The 17,522-nt window shown below is 32.9% G+C and overlaps 1 protein-coding gene across 3 annotated transcripts in view; it reads left to right on the top strand.

The window, feature by feature from the left end:
• LOC131840889 (visual system homeobox 2-like) overlaps positions 1-17,522 on the top strand; it is a 90,723-nt gene that overhangs the window by 11,274 nt on the left and 61,927 nt on the right. For all 3 annotated transcript variants that reach the window (XM_059189087.1, XM_059189086.1, XM_059189084.1), the window contains exon 2: positions 12,223-12,276. In XM_059189087.1, coding sequence (XP_059045070.1) covers positions 12,223-12,276 — 54 coding nt within the window. The remainder of the gene's footprint in view (positions 1-12,222; positions 12,277-17,522) is intronic.

Genomic DNA, 17,522 nt, shown 5'->3' with positions numbered 1-17,522 from the left:
AATACCTGCCTTTTACAGAATAAAATAGATAACGCAGTTTCATACGAATATTATGTATAATTGAATTATTTTTTCCGTCTATATGTTCTTACGTATTAAGAGTTTTTAGTGATTTATCTATCAACCTATTTATTGTTCTCTGTATAGATGTTTCGTCTGTTACATACACATACACACAATTACATTAATGTTTTAGGTTTACAATTACTAATTAATTTATTGAGTTATCTTTTGCTACTAATTTCACTTGACTAATATTAACTTGTATTATATAATATATATTCTACATATTTTTTAAAATCAAGGCTATGATTGGGCTATAACGGGATTACACCAATCATTTGTATAATTCCATAACTTTTCTACGGCTTTTCCTCCTATCCTACAATTCAGTTCTGTTTCTTGTTTTCATCACGAATATGAATAAAAACTCTTAATAAAACTAAACTGCGTTTTCATTGTAGTTTATACTACCTATATCGTAATGGTCGAAATATGCGAGGTCATACCTATAACATTGTTATATTATACATTTATTTAAAGTAATTCATCAAACGACTCAATATAATATTTAATTTGTTAACTAAAGTAATCTGACCAGTATCGAGCCTCGAATTTCGTCTATTTTGTTTGTGGGAGCTCTCGCGTCTAAACACTTGTTTTCGCAGCCCCTTAACGTAACGCACCCCGAAAAATCTATACCTCACCCCACAATCCCGCCCCTCGGCCCCTTGTACCACCCGACAGACTCCTATTTTGGACTTTTTAACCCAAGATGGCTTAATTTTCTCACAATTCTTTCTTTAAAAATCCCATTAGAACGAGAATCGCGGGGGTGAAATACGGACGTTTGTTGTGAGGTAAGCGTTCCGGGATTAGCATTTAGCGGGTATTTGTGGACAATACGGGAATGAAGTGCTGGCTTTTGTAGCAGCGAGTAAGGTTTACGAAATCATTAATGCCAGGGGACTAGAATCAGTTTTTACCTTCAACTATAGACACAGTACGTAATCTAAAGAAATTGCAATAGACGCCGTACTTTGCAATTATTCGATTTAATTTAAATGCATCAACTATTTGCTTTACACTCATCGTGAAACTATGTTTAAAACCTTCCCCAAAATGGAAAAAAAGGAAGTAACTACTTCCTGCTTTAATCCTCATAGAAGCGGGAAAGTTTCTTTTTAAAGAATAAAGTAAACCTAATAACCATATATACCTACATATATGATGAAATGAAATTGCATATATAATTAGAAACTTAAGAAAAAAAGACTTAATAATTTTAACTTTAATGTCTATTTTCCAAAAGATCTAATTCATTTAATTAAATAATACTGTCTATTATTAAGCGTACGATATATTCAGGCAATCCGAGTACGTAGTAGTAGAGCACTTTTGAGCACAAAATTTTGTGTATGAGGCATCTTTTAATTTAAATTTAATTAAGGGTTCTTCAAACGACGAGATTGTCATCATAAGCTTTTTAAACATCATAAAATATTGTAAGAGGCCGTTACTTTTTTAATGTAACCTTATCAGGGCTGACGCTATCGATTTAAATATTTTCTTAGCATGACTTATAAAAACTTAGAAAGCGCAGTCGCTGCATTTGTCTCTTTATTTCCCTGCTATTCCCTTCTTCTGTACTTTTATTAAAGTTTTCACTGTTTTATTTTAATATTTTTTCCGAAACGTTTAGGTACATGTATAAATTATATGAGTTGTATTACTGTACCAGTATATCCATGCGGAGCCGAGGAATTTCGATCTTAAATATTTATTTAGGAATAGTAGTTTAGCAAAGAAATAATTAAAATACTTATAATTTTCTAAAATAACAGTTATAGTAATAAAATTTTATATATTTATTATTTAATTTACATAATATAGTACTCAATTCAACGAGTACAAAACCCAATTTTCGAATCAGATTTTCGAATGAGAAACCGTAGTGCCTATAGCAAAAAGAAATAATTAAAATGACAAATATAATTTTTATTACATAAGAATTTTAGTTTTTACATAATATATTGTTTAATTCAATAAGTTGCTAACCCTATGTAGTAAGCGGTGCACAGTAGACGAGCGGAGCGGAAGCGCCTCGAGCGAGCGGGTAGGAAGCGGGCGCGGTGGGCTCGAAGCATTGAGCGGGCGAGGGCGCGCGGGGCGGCGGGCTCATTGTTAATTAACTTTCCAAACCGGCACGCTGACAATCCCGCGAGTGTCTCTCGGACTACACCGAGTGATAACCCTGTAACCTACATTTTGTAAATACCTTTTTTACCCTTATCTATTTATTTATATGATATTCAACGAGTACCTGGCTAAAACAATACTTTAGTAGCGTAAAACATAGCACAAATGGACATCTTTGGAGGAGACTTTATCCATGTGGGATTTTTGCTGACTAAATAATCAAATACATATATGTACATACTTATAACAAATAGTTTAATAATAATAAATATATACAGTAATAAAAACTTTAATAATTAAAAATCTGTATTATTCAGTCAGTTGGTTGACTTATTTGAAATAATCGAATCGAAATCACTTAGTAGGTACTATTGTAAGTTTAGTATAATTGCGTATAGTAGTATTTCATATAGCGTACAACTTTTTTCTCCTAACAATAACAAAAGTCATCTGCTATATTATAACTTATTTAAAAAATGGTGCTTCGATACTCACTTTAATATGTATAATTTTAATCTAGTTCGATTAATAAAAAACAATCGATTTGAGCCATGTGTACCACCATCTCAAATGAAATCGCTTCATTCCAACTCCGTATGAAATCGCTATTTTCTTATTAAGTGCAAAAGTGAGGCAATCCAGCGACGTTTAATGAGGGCCCAGCACCTGAGACGATACAAAGCTCTCCGCTACAAATAGATTAATTAACGCGAACTCGCAATATAGCAAGCATAGTCGCATCGTTCTCGTCACGCTACGACCGCGCGGCACCCGCGCGGTTGATCAGCGATAAACGCGCGTCGAGAAATGAAGTGTTGTAATGAATTAAGTAAATGGAAGAGGACGACATTGGCACTCAATTATCTGTTAATTGATTCGGTCTATTTCTTAATTAAGCCGTCGGAATGTCAGCGATTGGAGCTTGTCTCGGGGGCGGCAAGGCGGCGCGGTGGTGGGGAAGAGGGTCTTTATTAACTTGTACTTACATAGCTATAGTCTATAAATAATAATGCGGAAGGATATTTGTATTTCTATAGATATATTTTACACACTTATATCTTAATAAATAGAATGGTATCAATGTGGTAGTATTAAAGTTCAAATTTGTTCCTCCTATTCATTAGTACTTTCTAAGTACCAAAATGTTATATTATGTAAAATGTAATATTCTTTTATCTGTGCTAGTATTATGGTTGATTTGGTTATGGTTGTATAATATATTTATATTTTCTGCTACGTGGTAGTTTGTATTTACACTGAATTACACTTAAACTTGTAATTTCTACTTTTAATTAAATTAAATAATAATAGAGATCATTGTCAATAGAGTTAGGGAGATAGATTATATTATCATATTAATTCCGAAATTAAATATTTAAAATAAATTATTTCATTATAATAATATATTATATTTTGTTCTGTTCTATATACCTACATATTAAGTCATCGATTTAATGCACTGAGTAAAATTACTTCCAACTTGTTTCTAGTCAACTATTACACAGTCAAATAAAAGATAAATTTTACGAAGTCTAAGTATGGTTTTCAAAGGTTCCCTTGATACAATTTAATTTTATTTTGAGCTCAGATTCTACATCATCTTTTTATGTTTCAAATATGTAGTAAATTGGAGAAATATTGTCGAGTTACCTTACTACGTTAAATTTCATGGTTGCTGCAATAATATTTTGTCAATAATACCTTAATTTATATATCTTATAGCCTATCGTTGTATTACAAAAATCAGGTCGGCGTAACGCATCATCGTCAAGATTGTACTACTATGACCTCCGGGTGTGCTCGCAACGGAATACCGACAAATTTCGCGAGACCTCACACACAACGGCTCTCATACTAACATTAAATGTGACCACATTACTATTATGAAACAGGGGAGCTCTTCATAAACGGGTTTTGTTTCATACGATTTTCTTAGATGACCAGAAAACCTTGAGCTTTTGACAGTCTCGCCTTACTGTCTTTCATACTGTTTAAGCATAAGGGAAGGGTTCACGATTGACTGGTGTTCGAAGGTCGGGGCCGTGTGTACTAGTGCTCACTTCACACGTACTACAAAGCTCCCTAACTGCCTGCTATTAACACTGCTCAAACCCTCTACGCGGTAGCACGGGCGTAGTGTTGGTCATGTACCTTCATAACGATTATAAAAGAAAATTACCGTTTAAATTACTTTTTAGTATTCCTAATTCCTTTACATACTTCTATATCATGTTACTACTTCTTTTTGATTATTCCTACTGCTTTATTTTTAAATTTAATGTCCATTGTTGAAGTTTTAAACAATATTTCATAATTCAATATGGATAAAAATAAAACAAGTCAGTTTTACCGACTATGAATATAGGTAATATCTATGGATTTCATGCGTACTGTACATATTCAAGAAAAGAAAAGGTTCAAATTTTAAAATACTATGAATATGGCGCTAATCCTTTAAATTACTACTCTAAATCCTACTCCAGTCCATTGATATTGTCAAAATTTTTAAACTTTTTTAATATTTAGAGAAGTTGTGTATAATCTCTCTTTATATTGTCACTGACTTTGTTCTTTAATTTAAATTTTTAACGTTCAAACATAGGAAAATATAAAGTCCTGTGGTTAACATAGACATAAATTATATCATAACTAAACGCGACAACATAATGCTCAGTAAAGTGCCAATTAATTTACTCTAAGTTAATAACTGCTAACGAAACACTGTGTAAGTGTCCCATCACTAGCTCGCTGAGTCGCCCGCGGCATTTCCGTTAATCAACTGAAACAATACCTACTTCTCCATGTAATAAGATTTGAATTCCTATGCAGACCTATTTTATAACTTTGCTTCAGATTTCACCGACGAATTTCAACCTTATATATTCCGTATTAATGTTCATATTCGGAATTTTGTATATAGAATTATTTGGGCACAAACGAAATAAGGGCAAAGGAAGACCGAGTCAATGGCTGGCGCCGATAAATGATCTGCAGTGAGCTTGTTTCACAATAATTCATTAGAGACAATCATTAAAATTACTCAACACTCGGATTATTGACAACATTTGCCTGGCTTGGTAGAATTAAATACTTCATAATTATGATTGATGATTAGTAACTATTATAGTCTGAGCTAAAATATAATATCTTGCAATCTTATTAGGATAAATGGATTTCTATTAAGTATTAATTGGTGGATGGTAGTTAGTAAATGGTGTATAAATTTAAGAAAAATAACCAGTCTAAAGGATAAATAATTTTGCTTTATAGGACCAATTATTAGGTGGGTTTTAAAATAACAGTGAACAACAATTGTTACTAAATTTATATTAATTTAAAAACAGAATTTATTTTTTATTAGTTCTGTATTAATATAAATTTAGACTAATTTTGTTCCCTCAATTATTTAAATAAAATAATCCACAGGACACCAAACAAATTATAGTTATAATACTGTAAATATAAAAATGCGACATATAATAATACTCAGAAGGCGTTTCCTTTGCTAACGTCTGGCTTGGCCCCGGGAGTCTTAACCCTTTGATACTCCCATTGTACATCAACATCCTGATACGGTACCGTACACTCAAAATATTGTGACAATGGCCACACCTCAGGATTTCAGCTATTATTAACGAACAATCGGCGAGATTTCCACAACTGTCACATTATTGTAACACGTCCCTCGTTCAAAAATACTTGAGCGTTGCATTGTGTCTGCCACCTTTAACTTTTCTATAGAATCCATATATTTGTTTAGTAGATAAATCAGCTTGTGTTGCCATACAAGGCGTCATTAGCAGTTTTTTGTCCTGGAATTTGCATGTTATTGAACATAATTATATATTTTTTTGTGATTTCATCTTCATAGAAGTGTTCCTGTGTTTGTATAGGATCTTATTGTTCTCTGTAACCTCGACATAGAGTAGGCGCTTATTCACTATTACTGGTCATGACTATGCAAAAATGTAGGCCGCGTTTATTTTATAATACTAGAGCAGTGAAAATCAACACATCTTTCTTTCCGTAATTATATACATAATCCACGACTATACAGATGTAGAGGGCACGTAAATGAAAAATCAATTCTCGGTGATGTGCCCACAAATGTGTATAAAACTTACAAAAACAAGAAACTAAGAGATAAGAAAACAAAAGAAATATGATTCTACTCAGTTTCATGGTATGTCCAATATTGGAACATACCTCTGGTTTTTAGTTGCACTATAATGGAGGACATGTGATATAGATAGAAAACGAATATTAAAAAATATAGGTAGATAATTAGATTATATTACATTTTTATTATATCGTATATTACATTTTTATACCAATTCGAATCTGCTACTAAACCGCTACATCACCAGCATAGTTAAAAATAAGTATTTTATTGTCTGCCAATATTTTGATACCATAGTAACCTGTCTGTAGACCAAAACGAGACTTAGTTTGGTCTAATTTAAGAGTCTATTCAAACCGGCAATAAAATTTCAATTAGAATCGCGATTTAGCTGCTTCTCGAATTATGAGAACTCTTTTGTTGCCGGATTAGCCGACAAAATGCGAAGGGCACGCAACCACCTACCAGTCCCGGTAATTGAAATAGCTTCGCGCATTACACGGTATTATAACTGCCATTATACTTTGACCTTCTTCTCCACCCGACATTGGTACAAAAGTTTAACGTGTCAGGGATAGTTCGACCGATTGTAGAGCTCTGGAATTAATGGTTAGTAGCGAATGCAACGCATTCTTGTAGGATTACAAGTTCAGTTTGACAGACCTGACTTCAATTAACTCACCCTTCGTGTCGATTGAATATTAATTTATTGCTATCATATCTCTTCGTGTGGTGACGAAGAAATAATAAGTAACCTATCTTTTTCATCCTTTGGATGTTTTAAGATGAACTTTGGGAATAACTTAAAGTACTTATGTTACGTTATTTCCAAAGTTTAAGCTTCTACTGGCTTCTACTTATAGTACCTTCAATAAAAAGAAAAGCCTCCTAATTCTAGTCCAAGAGAATTAAAACTCGAAATAAAATATTATAGTTATTATTAACCCCTGCATATATTCATAGTAAGTTGCATTAAAAATATATTATAGGTACCTTTTTAATGTAAATTAATCTGACTATTTCATACGGAATAATCATCGTACGTATATAAGTATGAGAATCTTCTAACTAAATAAATGGTATTATTATTATAAATTAGTAAAAAGATTGGTTACTAAATAATATAACATGTAGTGTACTTGGTCCTAGTGCATGTAACAATAAACCAACTGCGGTACGAGAGCAAGCGGACGGACGTGTCCGGAATCATAATGTGACGTTTACATAAGATGGCTGCCACGGTACGCGTCGCGATTTTTTCCCGCCTCGAACAGCTACTTAACCTGGTAACGCGCTAACTGCTTGTAACATACATTAATTAATTAGTATTTTTTTATTTATTTAATTTAAAACAACAGTTTTCCGAATATTATATATTATTAACTACTTAAAAAAATAAAGTATGTTATTGAACAAAATTTTTATTTAAATACCTTTTTTTCTGGAAATGGGCGCGAAACTTCATTTTTATTAATTAATGCAGTTGTTGGCAGTCAAATGTATTACTGTTATAATTTCACAGGTTTAAATGAATTATTAAAGTCTTTTATCTCAAAAATAAAAGACGAAATCGCTAATGACGGTTAATAAATAAATAAAATATCTAACATACCTCAACAAAACAACTTCAAATTAATCAATTAATGGCCGACATTAGTGTGAAAAAAAGACTATTCTCATCGTGATATTCACATTTATGAATCCAAGTCCTTGTTAAGTCTTATTTACATGACGTGCCGTGACAGGTCGATTGAGAGGACGCTCAATTAAATCCGTTACAATAACGTTTCTATTAATTAAACGAAAGTAATTTGATACAAATTGTTAATAGGACTCTTCTGATCTCTTATTAAGATAAATCATTTATATTCTTTCATGTACAAACATTAATTCGTGTCGATACAACGTGTAATTGACATATAAATATTATGTTATTATTGATGATCAAGTAATTTTGATTAACTCTCACAATTATATTGAGAAAGCTCTATTATTTCTCTTCTTTAATATAATACTTAAAATATTATTAAGACATATTGAATTATGCTATTGTGTTTGTGTTGGGTTAGATTTAGCATACCTACATCACTTATTGAATTTGATTTACTTATAATATCATATTATAAATGCGAAATCTGTTTATTTATTAACTTTTATACTATTAATGATTGAACGGATTTTAATGAAATTATACACGAAGATAGATCTAACAACGACGGATATTTATCTAAAAAAATCTTGTATATATCATTCCGTATTTAATTATTGAAAATAATATTCATTAATTTTATATATACATATTTAATACGTAATTCTTTTAAATTCAGCATGTGTTAACCTGTTAGCCCATCGTAAATGAACTGTAAATCCACGCCAACAAAGGTGACCGTGTCAACGGAGATGTTCCCAATGATCGGGACGCTTGACTCGGCGCTAAGTGGGCCACTGTCGCATGTCGGGACAATGATGCCGAGTAGCTCGAGTACGGCGCTAGTGTGTAAGCCTCTTTACGTATTGTTTACCTCAAACTATTGTCACCTTTTTTGTAACCTTTTTTTAATGTATCGCTTTAGGATGTTGTAGGATAGCGCATAATGCTAAAAGAAGATTATAGTTTAATGTATTTCATGAAAATTTGGTAGATGTTGGTATTATAATAACTATAGTAAAAATGTATAAATTGTATTTTAAGTTTGATATATTATTGATATGAGTCCCTTAGTGATGTATGTATGTAAATAACGTAAATGTAATAATTTTATTTATTATAGGTACTTTATATTTTTGTCATATATTTGGTAGGAATAATTAGATATTAATCTTACATTTTATTTAATTCATAATTATACCGTCCTTTTTTTGAGGTAGTGTAATTTAAAATTGCATTTTGTATATTTATTATGGAATAGTAACAACTGTAATTATTTTGCAAACCATTTTTTAAATAATAATTTTATAAGCCAATTACTACTAGGTATTTACAATTTTGTACGGGACGGACATATAAGATGGACACCATGTAAAATTATTATTTTATATTGAAAATAATTTTTTTTTTATTAAAATAATAAACATCAATAATATCTAGATAATGTATGTATACAAGAGTATTGCGACGCACCTTAAGTATACCCTAATATTATATACATTTTTAATAAACGATGTGAGTGCCATATTTACTACAAATATTTTTAACAAAATAGCTTTAAGCATTAGGTATAACAATGTGTTATTGTTTGTTAACCTAAATATATAAAAAAACAATAGATATAAACCGTAGAAACCTGACAATTGTATTAAAAAGGAAATATGAGTAGGTGACTGTTTTATTCGATTGTTTGTACAGTTGCAATGTCAGAGTGTAGTGCATGAAATTGTTTCCGAATCGTATTATAATGTTACGCCAAGACAACACAACTTTCTATATTCACACTACGGAATTGAACACGTTACCTCTCATTTCCGCACCATAACAATGGTTGACGAGCGGCTATGTATTGCAGTTTATTTATCTTACACTCTACATAATTGAGGAAACGTTTAACTCTCATTATAGTTCCCTTTCTTAGTATTGTTAAAATTGCATTACTACCGACTCATTTCTTGTTAGAATAATATTGCTGATATTATAGAACAGAATAGAAATTAAGTAGAATTCTCTTGTAGTTGCTGTATATATCTGAAAAATGTATAAGAGGTCTAAAAGATACAATTTTTCGCCACCTATGTGGTATAAAAAAACTATGTTTAAATAAGATTCTTAAGTACTTATCATAGTTGCCTCAGTAGTAAATGAGATTCTCGTGTATGCATGGAGACATAATCTAGGTATCGATAGAATTTTTCCATTATTAGTCTCTTGGAAGTTTGCTTGACAATATATATATATATTAACTTGTCCATATTATCTGAAGCGGGATTAGATAGAAGCAGATGATGATGATGATTATCTGAAGCTCTATCTGCCCTATCTGCTTTTTTAATGTCTATGGAATGTATGCTGTATACCCACTCAGGCGGGGTACCATAGGAGGAAATTAGGAATGAGCAAGTCAAGTCAGTTAGACAATGGTGGCGAATTCACTAGGAATTAACAACGATTTTGCCGTACCAGAGGGGAAGGTGTAGAAGTCAAGTGCTAAACCAATGAAGTCAACGGTGTGCTATCATTCTTTATGTGCAAATTAAACTCACTTTTACAATTTATACGTAACCGTAGTATCTATCATGTAGGCTTCTACAAATCAGCTCGTAATCAGGCTGCATTCGTCCCGTGACGTTGTAAAGGCTAGCTACGACCAACAGCATTAGAATAATATGAAAAAAACTCAGGCTGCCGACCCAATTTGTTGTACTTACCTACTAGTAGATGTTCCACCGAAATCTCGGCAGCCGCTCCGTCCTCAGGTTTCACCGATTGTCTCGCAGTATTGTCTATCGTTCGCGAAATTTGATTTGATTTGTCCCTATTCGATTTTTACAAGCTTTTATTTTTTGTTTTCCGCTTTCAATGGCTATTCACTAAGATGTATTGTTGGTTTATTTGCTTTACTAATAGAATACGACGTCTGTTTTTAGGTTTTTATGTAGTCGCTTTTTTTTATAAAAAGTGTGTAAAAATATAATAAATCATCGTACAAAGTTCTCTGTGTCATCAACTTCTGTCGTGTTGCAGGTCATATCACATTCGATAGTGGGTCCTCTATTTGTTTGGCATTTTACATTCATATAAACAATATTGTATTAATAGATCTATTTATTTTAAAGGATTATCATGAGCTCTTATTAGTATTTAATATAGCTTCTTAAATATTAAAGGTTTCACAATTTCTAAGTAACAATTCTGAATAACGATATTACCCGAATGTACCGCTCGTTTCACACAACCGGATAGATCCTCTCTTTAGTTACAGCGGATAAGGCTTTTGTAAACCTTGACGGTTAATTTTAAAATTTAATTAACTAGTACTTTTTCTTTAAATATAAAATCTTGTCATAAGTTTCTACTGTGCCTATATTTACTTTTAGAAACTTTAAGAAAATTGTATTATTAGATAACAAACTGTGCAATAAAAAATTATAAGCATAGCCTTACTTGACGACCTATAGTATATTCTCTCCAGATGCTAAATATTCGTTGATAAATTATTTTAACTAATTACTACTTATAAATTTGAGATTTTATTTAGGTAATGAAATAATAATTCTTACAAAAATAAAATAACAATAAAATACAACATAAAAACGACAAAAGAAAAAAATAATATGGATTATTACTTATTCAAACCCATTCATTAACATCTAATATAATTAATTTACTGCATGTTTCATGTACCCAATTGTAATGGCAAGCAAGCGGCCCGCCTTATAGTAAGTGGCAATCATTGCCTACATAAGGTATTCAGCAGAACCGTGGACATCATCACATGATGCCTGTATATGCGGTAACACATATGGAGTACATCTATCGCTGATTAAATGTCAAAGGGCCACAACGCAAAAAAAAACTGAAACTATTTTACTTTGAATCTGATACCATTTTTGAAAAAAAAGCGATATGTTAACCTTCTGAAGGACTAACATCCTACACCTCCATACTCTATAACTCTACTACCATATCTCATACTTCGACCGAAACAAACTTATAAAGCAACTTAATGTGCAGTCACAGTACAAGTGAGTATACTGCAGAGGACTTTCTGCAAAATCTACTTCTCGAAAAGCTGTTTATTACCATCTAATATAAAGAGTAGCTTCAAATCGGGCATTGTGCGGAATGCCTTACGTCGGTCCCGACGAGGGCAGCTTAAATCACGCCAAGCAGCGAGCAGTTTTAAATTGGAATTCCTGTAGGAAACGTACTTAATTGTTGTCGCTTAATTAATGTAATTCTTTGTCCACAGGATTCCCACAAATCAAGTCACCCTACAGTCCCACCTCACAGCCGCATCTCACAGGTCAGTTGTTATACAATTATGAGTTTTACAAAATACCAGACAATCAAGAAATGTTTTATTCGTTTGTTTTCAGAGATCATCTTGAAACTATATACCTAATAATAATAACTCAAATTACCACAGCGTCATCTAGTCCTTAGTACAGATTTTATTATGGGTACTAGACAACTGGTATAAATAAATACTTTTTTTTAAATACATATTTTATATAGAAAACACCCAGACCGATACAAACAAACATACTTAGAAATACAAAATGATTGTATCGTGCGAAGAATCGAATCCGCGACCATTGATATAAGGCAGTGTGCTAAACCACTAGACAACCTCAAAACTATGAAATATATATACGTAGAAAAAATGTTTTCGAGAAAGATCCTATATATATGCAAGCGTTAGCTTATAAAGTAGTATACCTAACTATTGAACGTACGTCGAAGTGCATATACTAGTTTGCAGAACATTTGCGAGTGATTTAGGAAAGTGGCTAGAAGGTGGATGTGGGAATCACGCGGGGAGATATCCCTCGTGTGGCGCCATCCCCCCTCCACTCTAGTTGCACCCCGCTTCACTCACCCCCCGCTTTGTTTCAGTAATGAATCCGCCAAACACCAAACGTCACCGCGCAGCCGCTCGACCTAACCAAAACCATAAATCATATAGGTAACGGTCTATTAGCTATCGAAAGTTGAACCCTCTATCTACATAACTTCGGTCCAAAGCTGTCTGCCAACCATCCGACATGAAACCTTCTAAAGGAACCGTCAAAATTTTGCTTAGGTCGTAAGGTTTTAGAAAATATTCTGCTAAATGCAAATTATAGAGGTCGAGACAAACACTATGTAACTGGGTACTGTGTTTATAATTACGTCACTAACACCTGTGTTCTGATGTAGATGGCGATAGCCAAACATGGTTGTTGTAGTTATGTCTCTCAAGTCTGATGAAAGTGGCTTACACTGTTGTAGTGGCATGCCCTAATATGTGTTTTACAACCCTAGCAGGCTATGAAAAGCGCTCCGCAGAAAACAAACCACCTGACTGACTCCCCGCCCGGCAGCCATTTGTAAAAATTACCTTCGCCGCCATTTCTACGCGGGAATTCCATATTTGAAACGCCGCAGGGAGGAATTCGTGAGCAGATTTGACATTTCGCCATCATGGCCGCGCTGTTTTATTGTTTCTAAAACAATGACGTTAACTGCGATGGCCGTTTACAAAGCATTGTTTAGGCGCCGCCATTTTTAATTTGAAAATTGGGGTGATTGTGATATTTACGCAGAATGGTGAATTTTAACCACAATGGTATATGACTTCATTGGTCGTGACGCTATACAATGACTCAATGATTACTTAGACCAGGTAACTATATCAGTGGGAGAAATAACAAAATTGTAATGGTCTACATCTATCATATCAGATTTCTACTATCGACTTCTGAATGCATTCGCCTTTAGCATCTATCTAGTCGTCTGCACTTCCAGATTTCACTTTACTTGTCCATTGACATCATTGGCCGAAAACCTTTTGACCGTGTCGATTTTCTTTAATTTGTGTCTTCAATACTCTAGTAAGTAGACGGTATATTATGGTCTAATACTAAATCGGGAACTAGATTATCTGCTAATATCCTCATTTTAAATTTTATCTGGAATATCCACATTTTTGACACTTAAAATGTTGCCAAAAAGAATGTATTTAAACTATTTAATGAAGTTCTTGTTAAAACATTATTCTAATATCTAAAATAGATACACTCCATTAGAGATTTTTTTTATTATGATTTTTTTTATTTACACTAAAAACATCATCAGTTTTTACTTACAAGTATTTCCACCTAGCGAGTGTGTATGAAATCAATTTTGACAGGCGACAAGAAGTTATTAACTTGCCGCCATTGAACAACCTTCTCGATTTCAACAAACATTTGTAGTGAAACTACGTTTTCCGACTGTTACACGTTTAAAATCGTCTGTTTTACCGCCTCGTCAAAGTAGTATCCTGCATAACTCCTATTACAAGCTAATACAGTGTATATTAGTGTGACCGGTAACGCTTGTGATTCGGATCATATGACACACAAGTTAAGTGGCGACAGCTTGTAACAACAAGCAGTAACTATATTATTATTAATTTTGCGGTCGCTCATTTGTGACAGTGTCGTATTTCGGCTGTTCCTTTAGTGTCAAATAACGGCTACTGTTCTTAATCTAATTACTCAAATATATGGTTAGCAATATAGATTATGGGTACCTATATCTAATCCAATGCGGAAGTATGTACTCTGGTTCTAAGATCGAGATGATTGATTATATATATAGTAAGTATAGATATTCTAAAGTGCTGTGCATGTATGAAATAATTTCATGCGAATACCTCTCTAAATTTAACTATTCCATTGGGTAGATCTATGTACGAGTACATAGATCTAAAACTCTATACTATTGTCTACCTAACATATCTTTAATTCTACCAGATGACAGCTAATAGTTGTCCAAGTTTCTTGATTGCGTATTTAATTCATTGCATATTTTCACATCTGTGTCTGTTGTTAAGGATATACAGTATGAAGTGAATAACAGGTTTAGTAAGCCTAATATCTATGTAGTCTTTGTTAAAAAGTATATGATACATGGGATGTACCACGCAGTGTCTGACACTGTCTGATGCCGAGTGTTGCCCCTGCTTTTATATCAACAATTTCTTTTAATTCAACTTGTCATGTTCATGACCAAAGACCGTGATCATTGTTAGAGCGTACAGCTGCTACAGCTCTTCAGGGCGATTCTTGACGCAATGGATGTTGCCTGAGATATCACAAGAGTTTCCGTGTCTCTTCATTGCATAACGAGAGCCCCCATCTCCTATTCAATAGATATACCTAATACCTACCATTCTTTAAATTAGGTACCTTGTAGGATATTAGACACATTATATTAGTTCGAAATACGAGCTGTCACTTCGAACATGCGAACTGATGAACGCGTAACAAATGTAGCGAGTGTTGTGTAAACACGCCACTAATTGTGGGAGTGTCAGGTTACCAACGCGTGGTATTGCAGTATCCAGGGTTGCAACAGTATTAGGATCTTCCGATAGTTAGTATTTTTGGTATTCATTATGAGGTACCATCGTCAGCATGATCCTTATTTCACCGAGATTAATAGACATTACAAAATGTTTATTTTTCTTCGGACTACTGTAATACTGTTGGCCACAGCTGGCCTTTACATTTTCACCGGCTCCTTAGTTACCATCTCAATCATTTCTTTTGCCAAGTGGGAGGCCTGTTTCTAGGTGTTGGTTAGCACTTTTCATGAAATGGATCGCCAGTTCATTAACCATTCTAGTGACAAAAAAAACCTTGTACAATGTAAGAGATTTTTATTTATCCAACGCTTATTCATAAATGTTCGCAGTAGTCATAATTTTGTATTACAATTTAACTTAAGAAGAAAGTAATCCATTAAAATAAATTAGATTCAATGAAATATAAAAAAAGAGTTTTAAGATTCTAACCCTGATAGTGTAGCAATTCTATGCGACATTTTGAAAATTGGGATTGCTCAATTTGAACCTAGGTAAGTATATCTAGGTATACTACGGTAAATTATTGTAGGTACTCGTATTTCCTTAAAACAATGTTAAGGTTTAAGTTATTGAATGTAAGTATCTAATGGTTTAAAAATAATGCCTACAGTTATTTAAGTTTCTCCTATACTTTTTACAAAATAAGTACCAAATAAAGACAATGGTAGATAGATAGATAGAGTCGCTAATAAAACTGTTATTTATTCTTTTTTTAAATTCGTTTAGGTTTTCTCTTTATTTTACATATGTGCTTTCGTAACATTCATGGTGGAAAACTAAAATAACTTTTGAATAAGCATAAGTCAGAATTGATATTATAGACTATAACTCTGCTACATAATCAGAGAAAATAACTCTTAACATATCTCAGTAAATTCACATTAAACATAATACTAATGAAGAAAGTTTTATATGTCTATGTTCCGCAACACATTTTAAAATACCAATTTCACTTTCGTCACGACCAATTAATCGATAAAGGACATCTTGAAGGCTACATAATGAGCAGGCACTTACAGGACAGTAGCCATTATAATTGCTAATGCCTTCACTTCGCTTTGATATTTTGCAAATATACCTTTCAAACCAGTAAGGACTTCGTACCGAAGAGATAAGGTTTATATTCCCTCGTTTGTATCTAAGAAGAAATTAGTTGTTCTATCGGTACTTAATTCATTATACGATCAGTGGCCCAAGGTGGTGGGTGGAGCAGGAAGCCGCTCGGGTGAGGATAGGGGATGGGTGTTCTTGTTCTAATCGTAAAATATTATTGTTATGTCGCCAGTCGTAGGGGCATGGCTTCCCAATGGTTCTATATTTTGAATTATTCTCTTTAACCAACAACGTTATATAAAATATACCTAGTTTTCTTAAATAACATTATAAAAAGGAAAGATTCGATTTTATGTTTGAAACGGATGTTAAAAATAAATAATTTGACGTTATTTTAAATTACGTATAGAAGCTACATAATCAGTGAGTTGCTCGTTCTCCTTGTGATGAGACAGCTTTCCGAATGAACAGTAAATTAAAAAAAATATGATAACTTTTCAAAAGTACTTCAATGTAAGTTTATTTGAATAAATGATTTTCTATTCTTTTCTAGTTGGGATGACATGGATTTTTTTTTATTAAAAAAATAGAATAAATTAAATAGTACATTAATTTCAACATAATGAAAATAATAATTAATTAATAATAGAAAATCTTGTATTTTGAATTTTCTAAGGAATGGAAATAAACTCTCAGATAGATGTATTATATTTATGAGGAAAGAGCGGCTTTTCATATCTATAGAAAACGGTTGCTACAATCTATGAGGTAGGCCATCAGCCTGTTCCCATAAATTGATCGAATAACTTTAATGATTAATGTGTTTTTAATAGAAACTGGAGGAATAAAAAATCATTCATTATAGGTAGTACATACAACTTTATATTTCATACAAAGTGTATAAGGAAAGGATAGATATAACGGAAGAAGCAGCCAATATTCGATTACTTAAGTGGCAGTTACACTGTCCAGTGCGGACGCGGCTCCGCCCTATACCTCCCCCCCACTGAAACACCTCCTCAACCTCCCCCCCCCCCTCCTCAACCCTCAATTCAAGGAAAACTGTAATATTACCCAACCATTATATTTTCACGCGTCGGTGC

The sequence above is a fragment of the Achroia grisella genome, unplaced genomic scaffold (assembly GCF_030625045.1).
Source record: "Achroia grisella isolate CSIRO2021 unplaced genomic scaffold, CSIRO_AGI_Agris_v1 utg152, whole genome shotgun sequence".
Taxonomy (NCBI): Eukaryota; Metazoa; Arthropoda; class Insecta; order Lepidoptera; family Pyralidae; genus Achroia; species Achroia grisella.
This window is presented reverse-complemented; position numbering and strand designations above follow the sequence as displayed.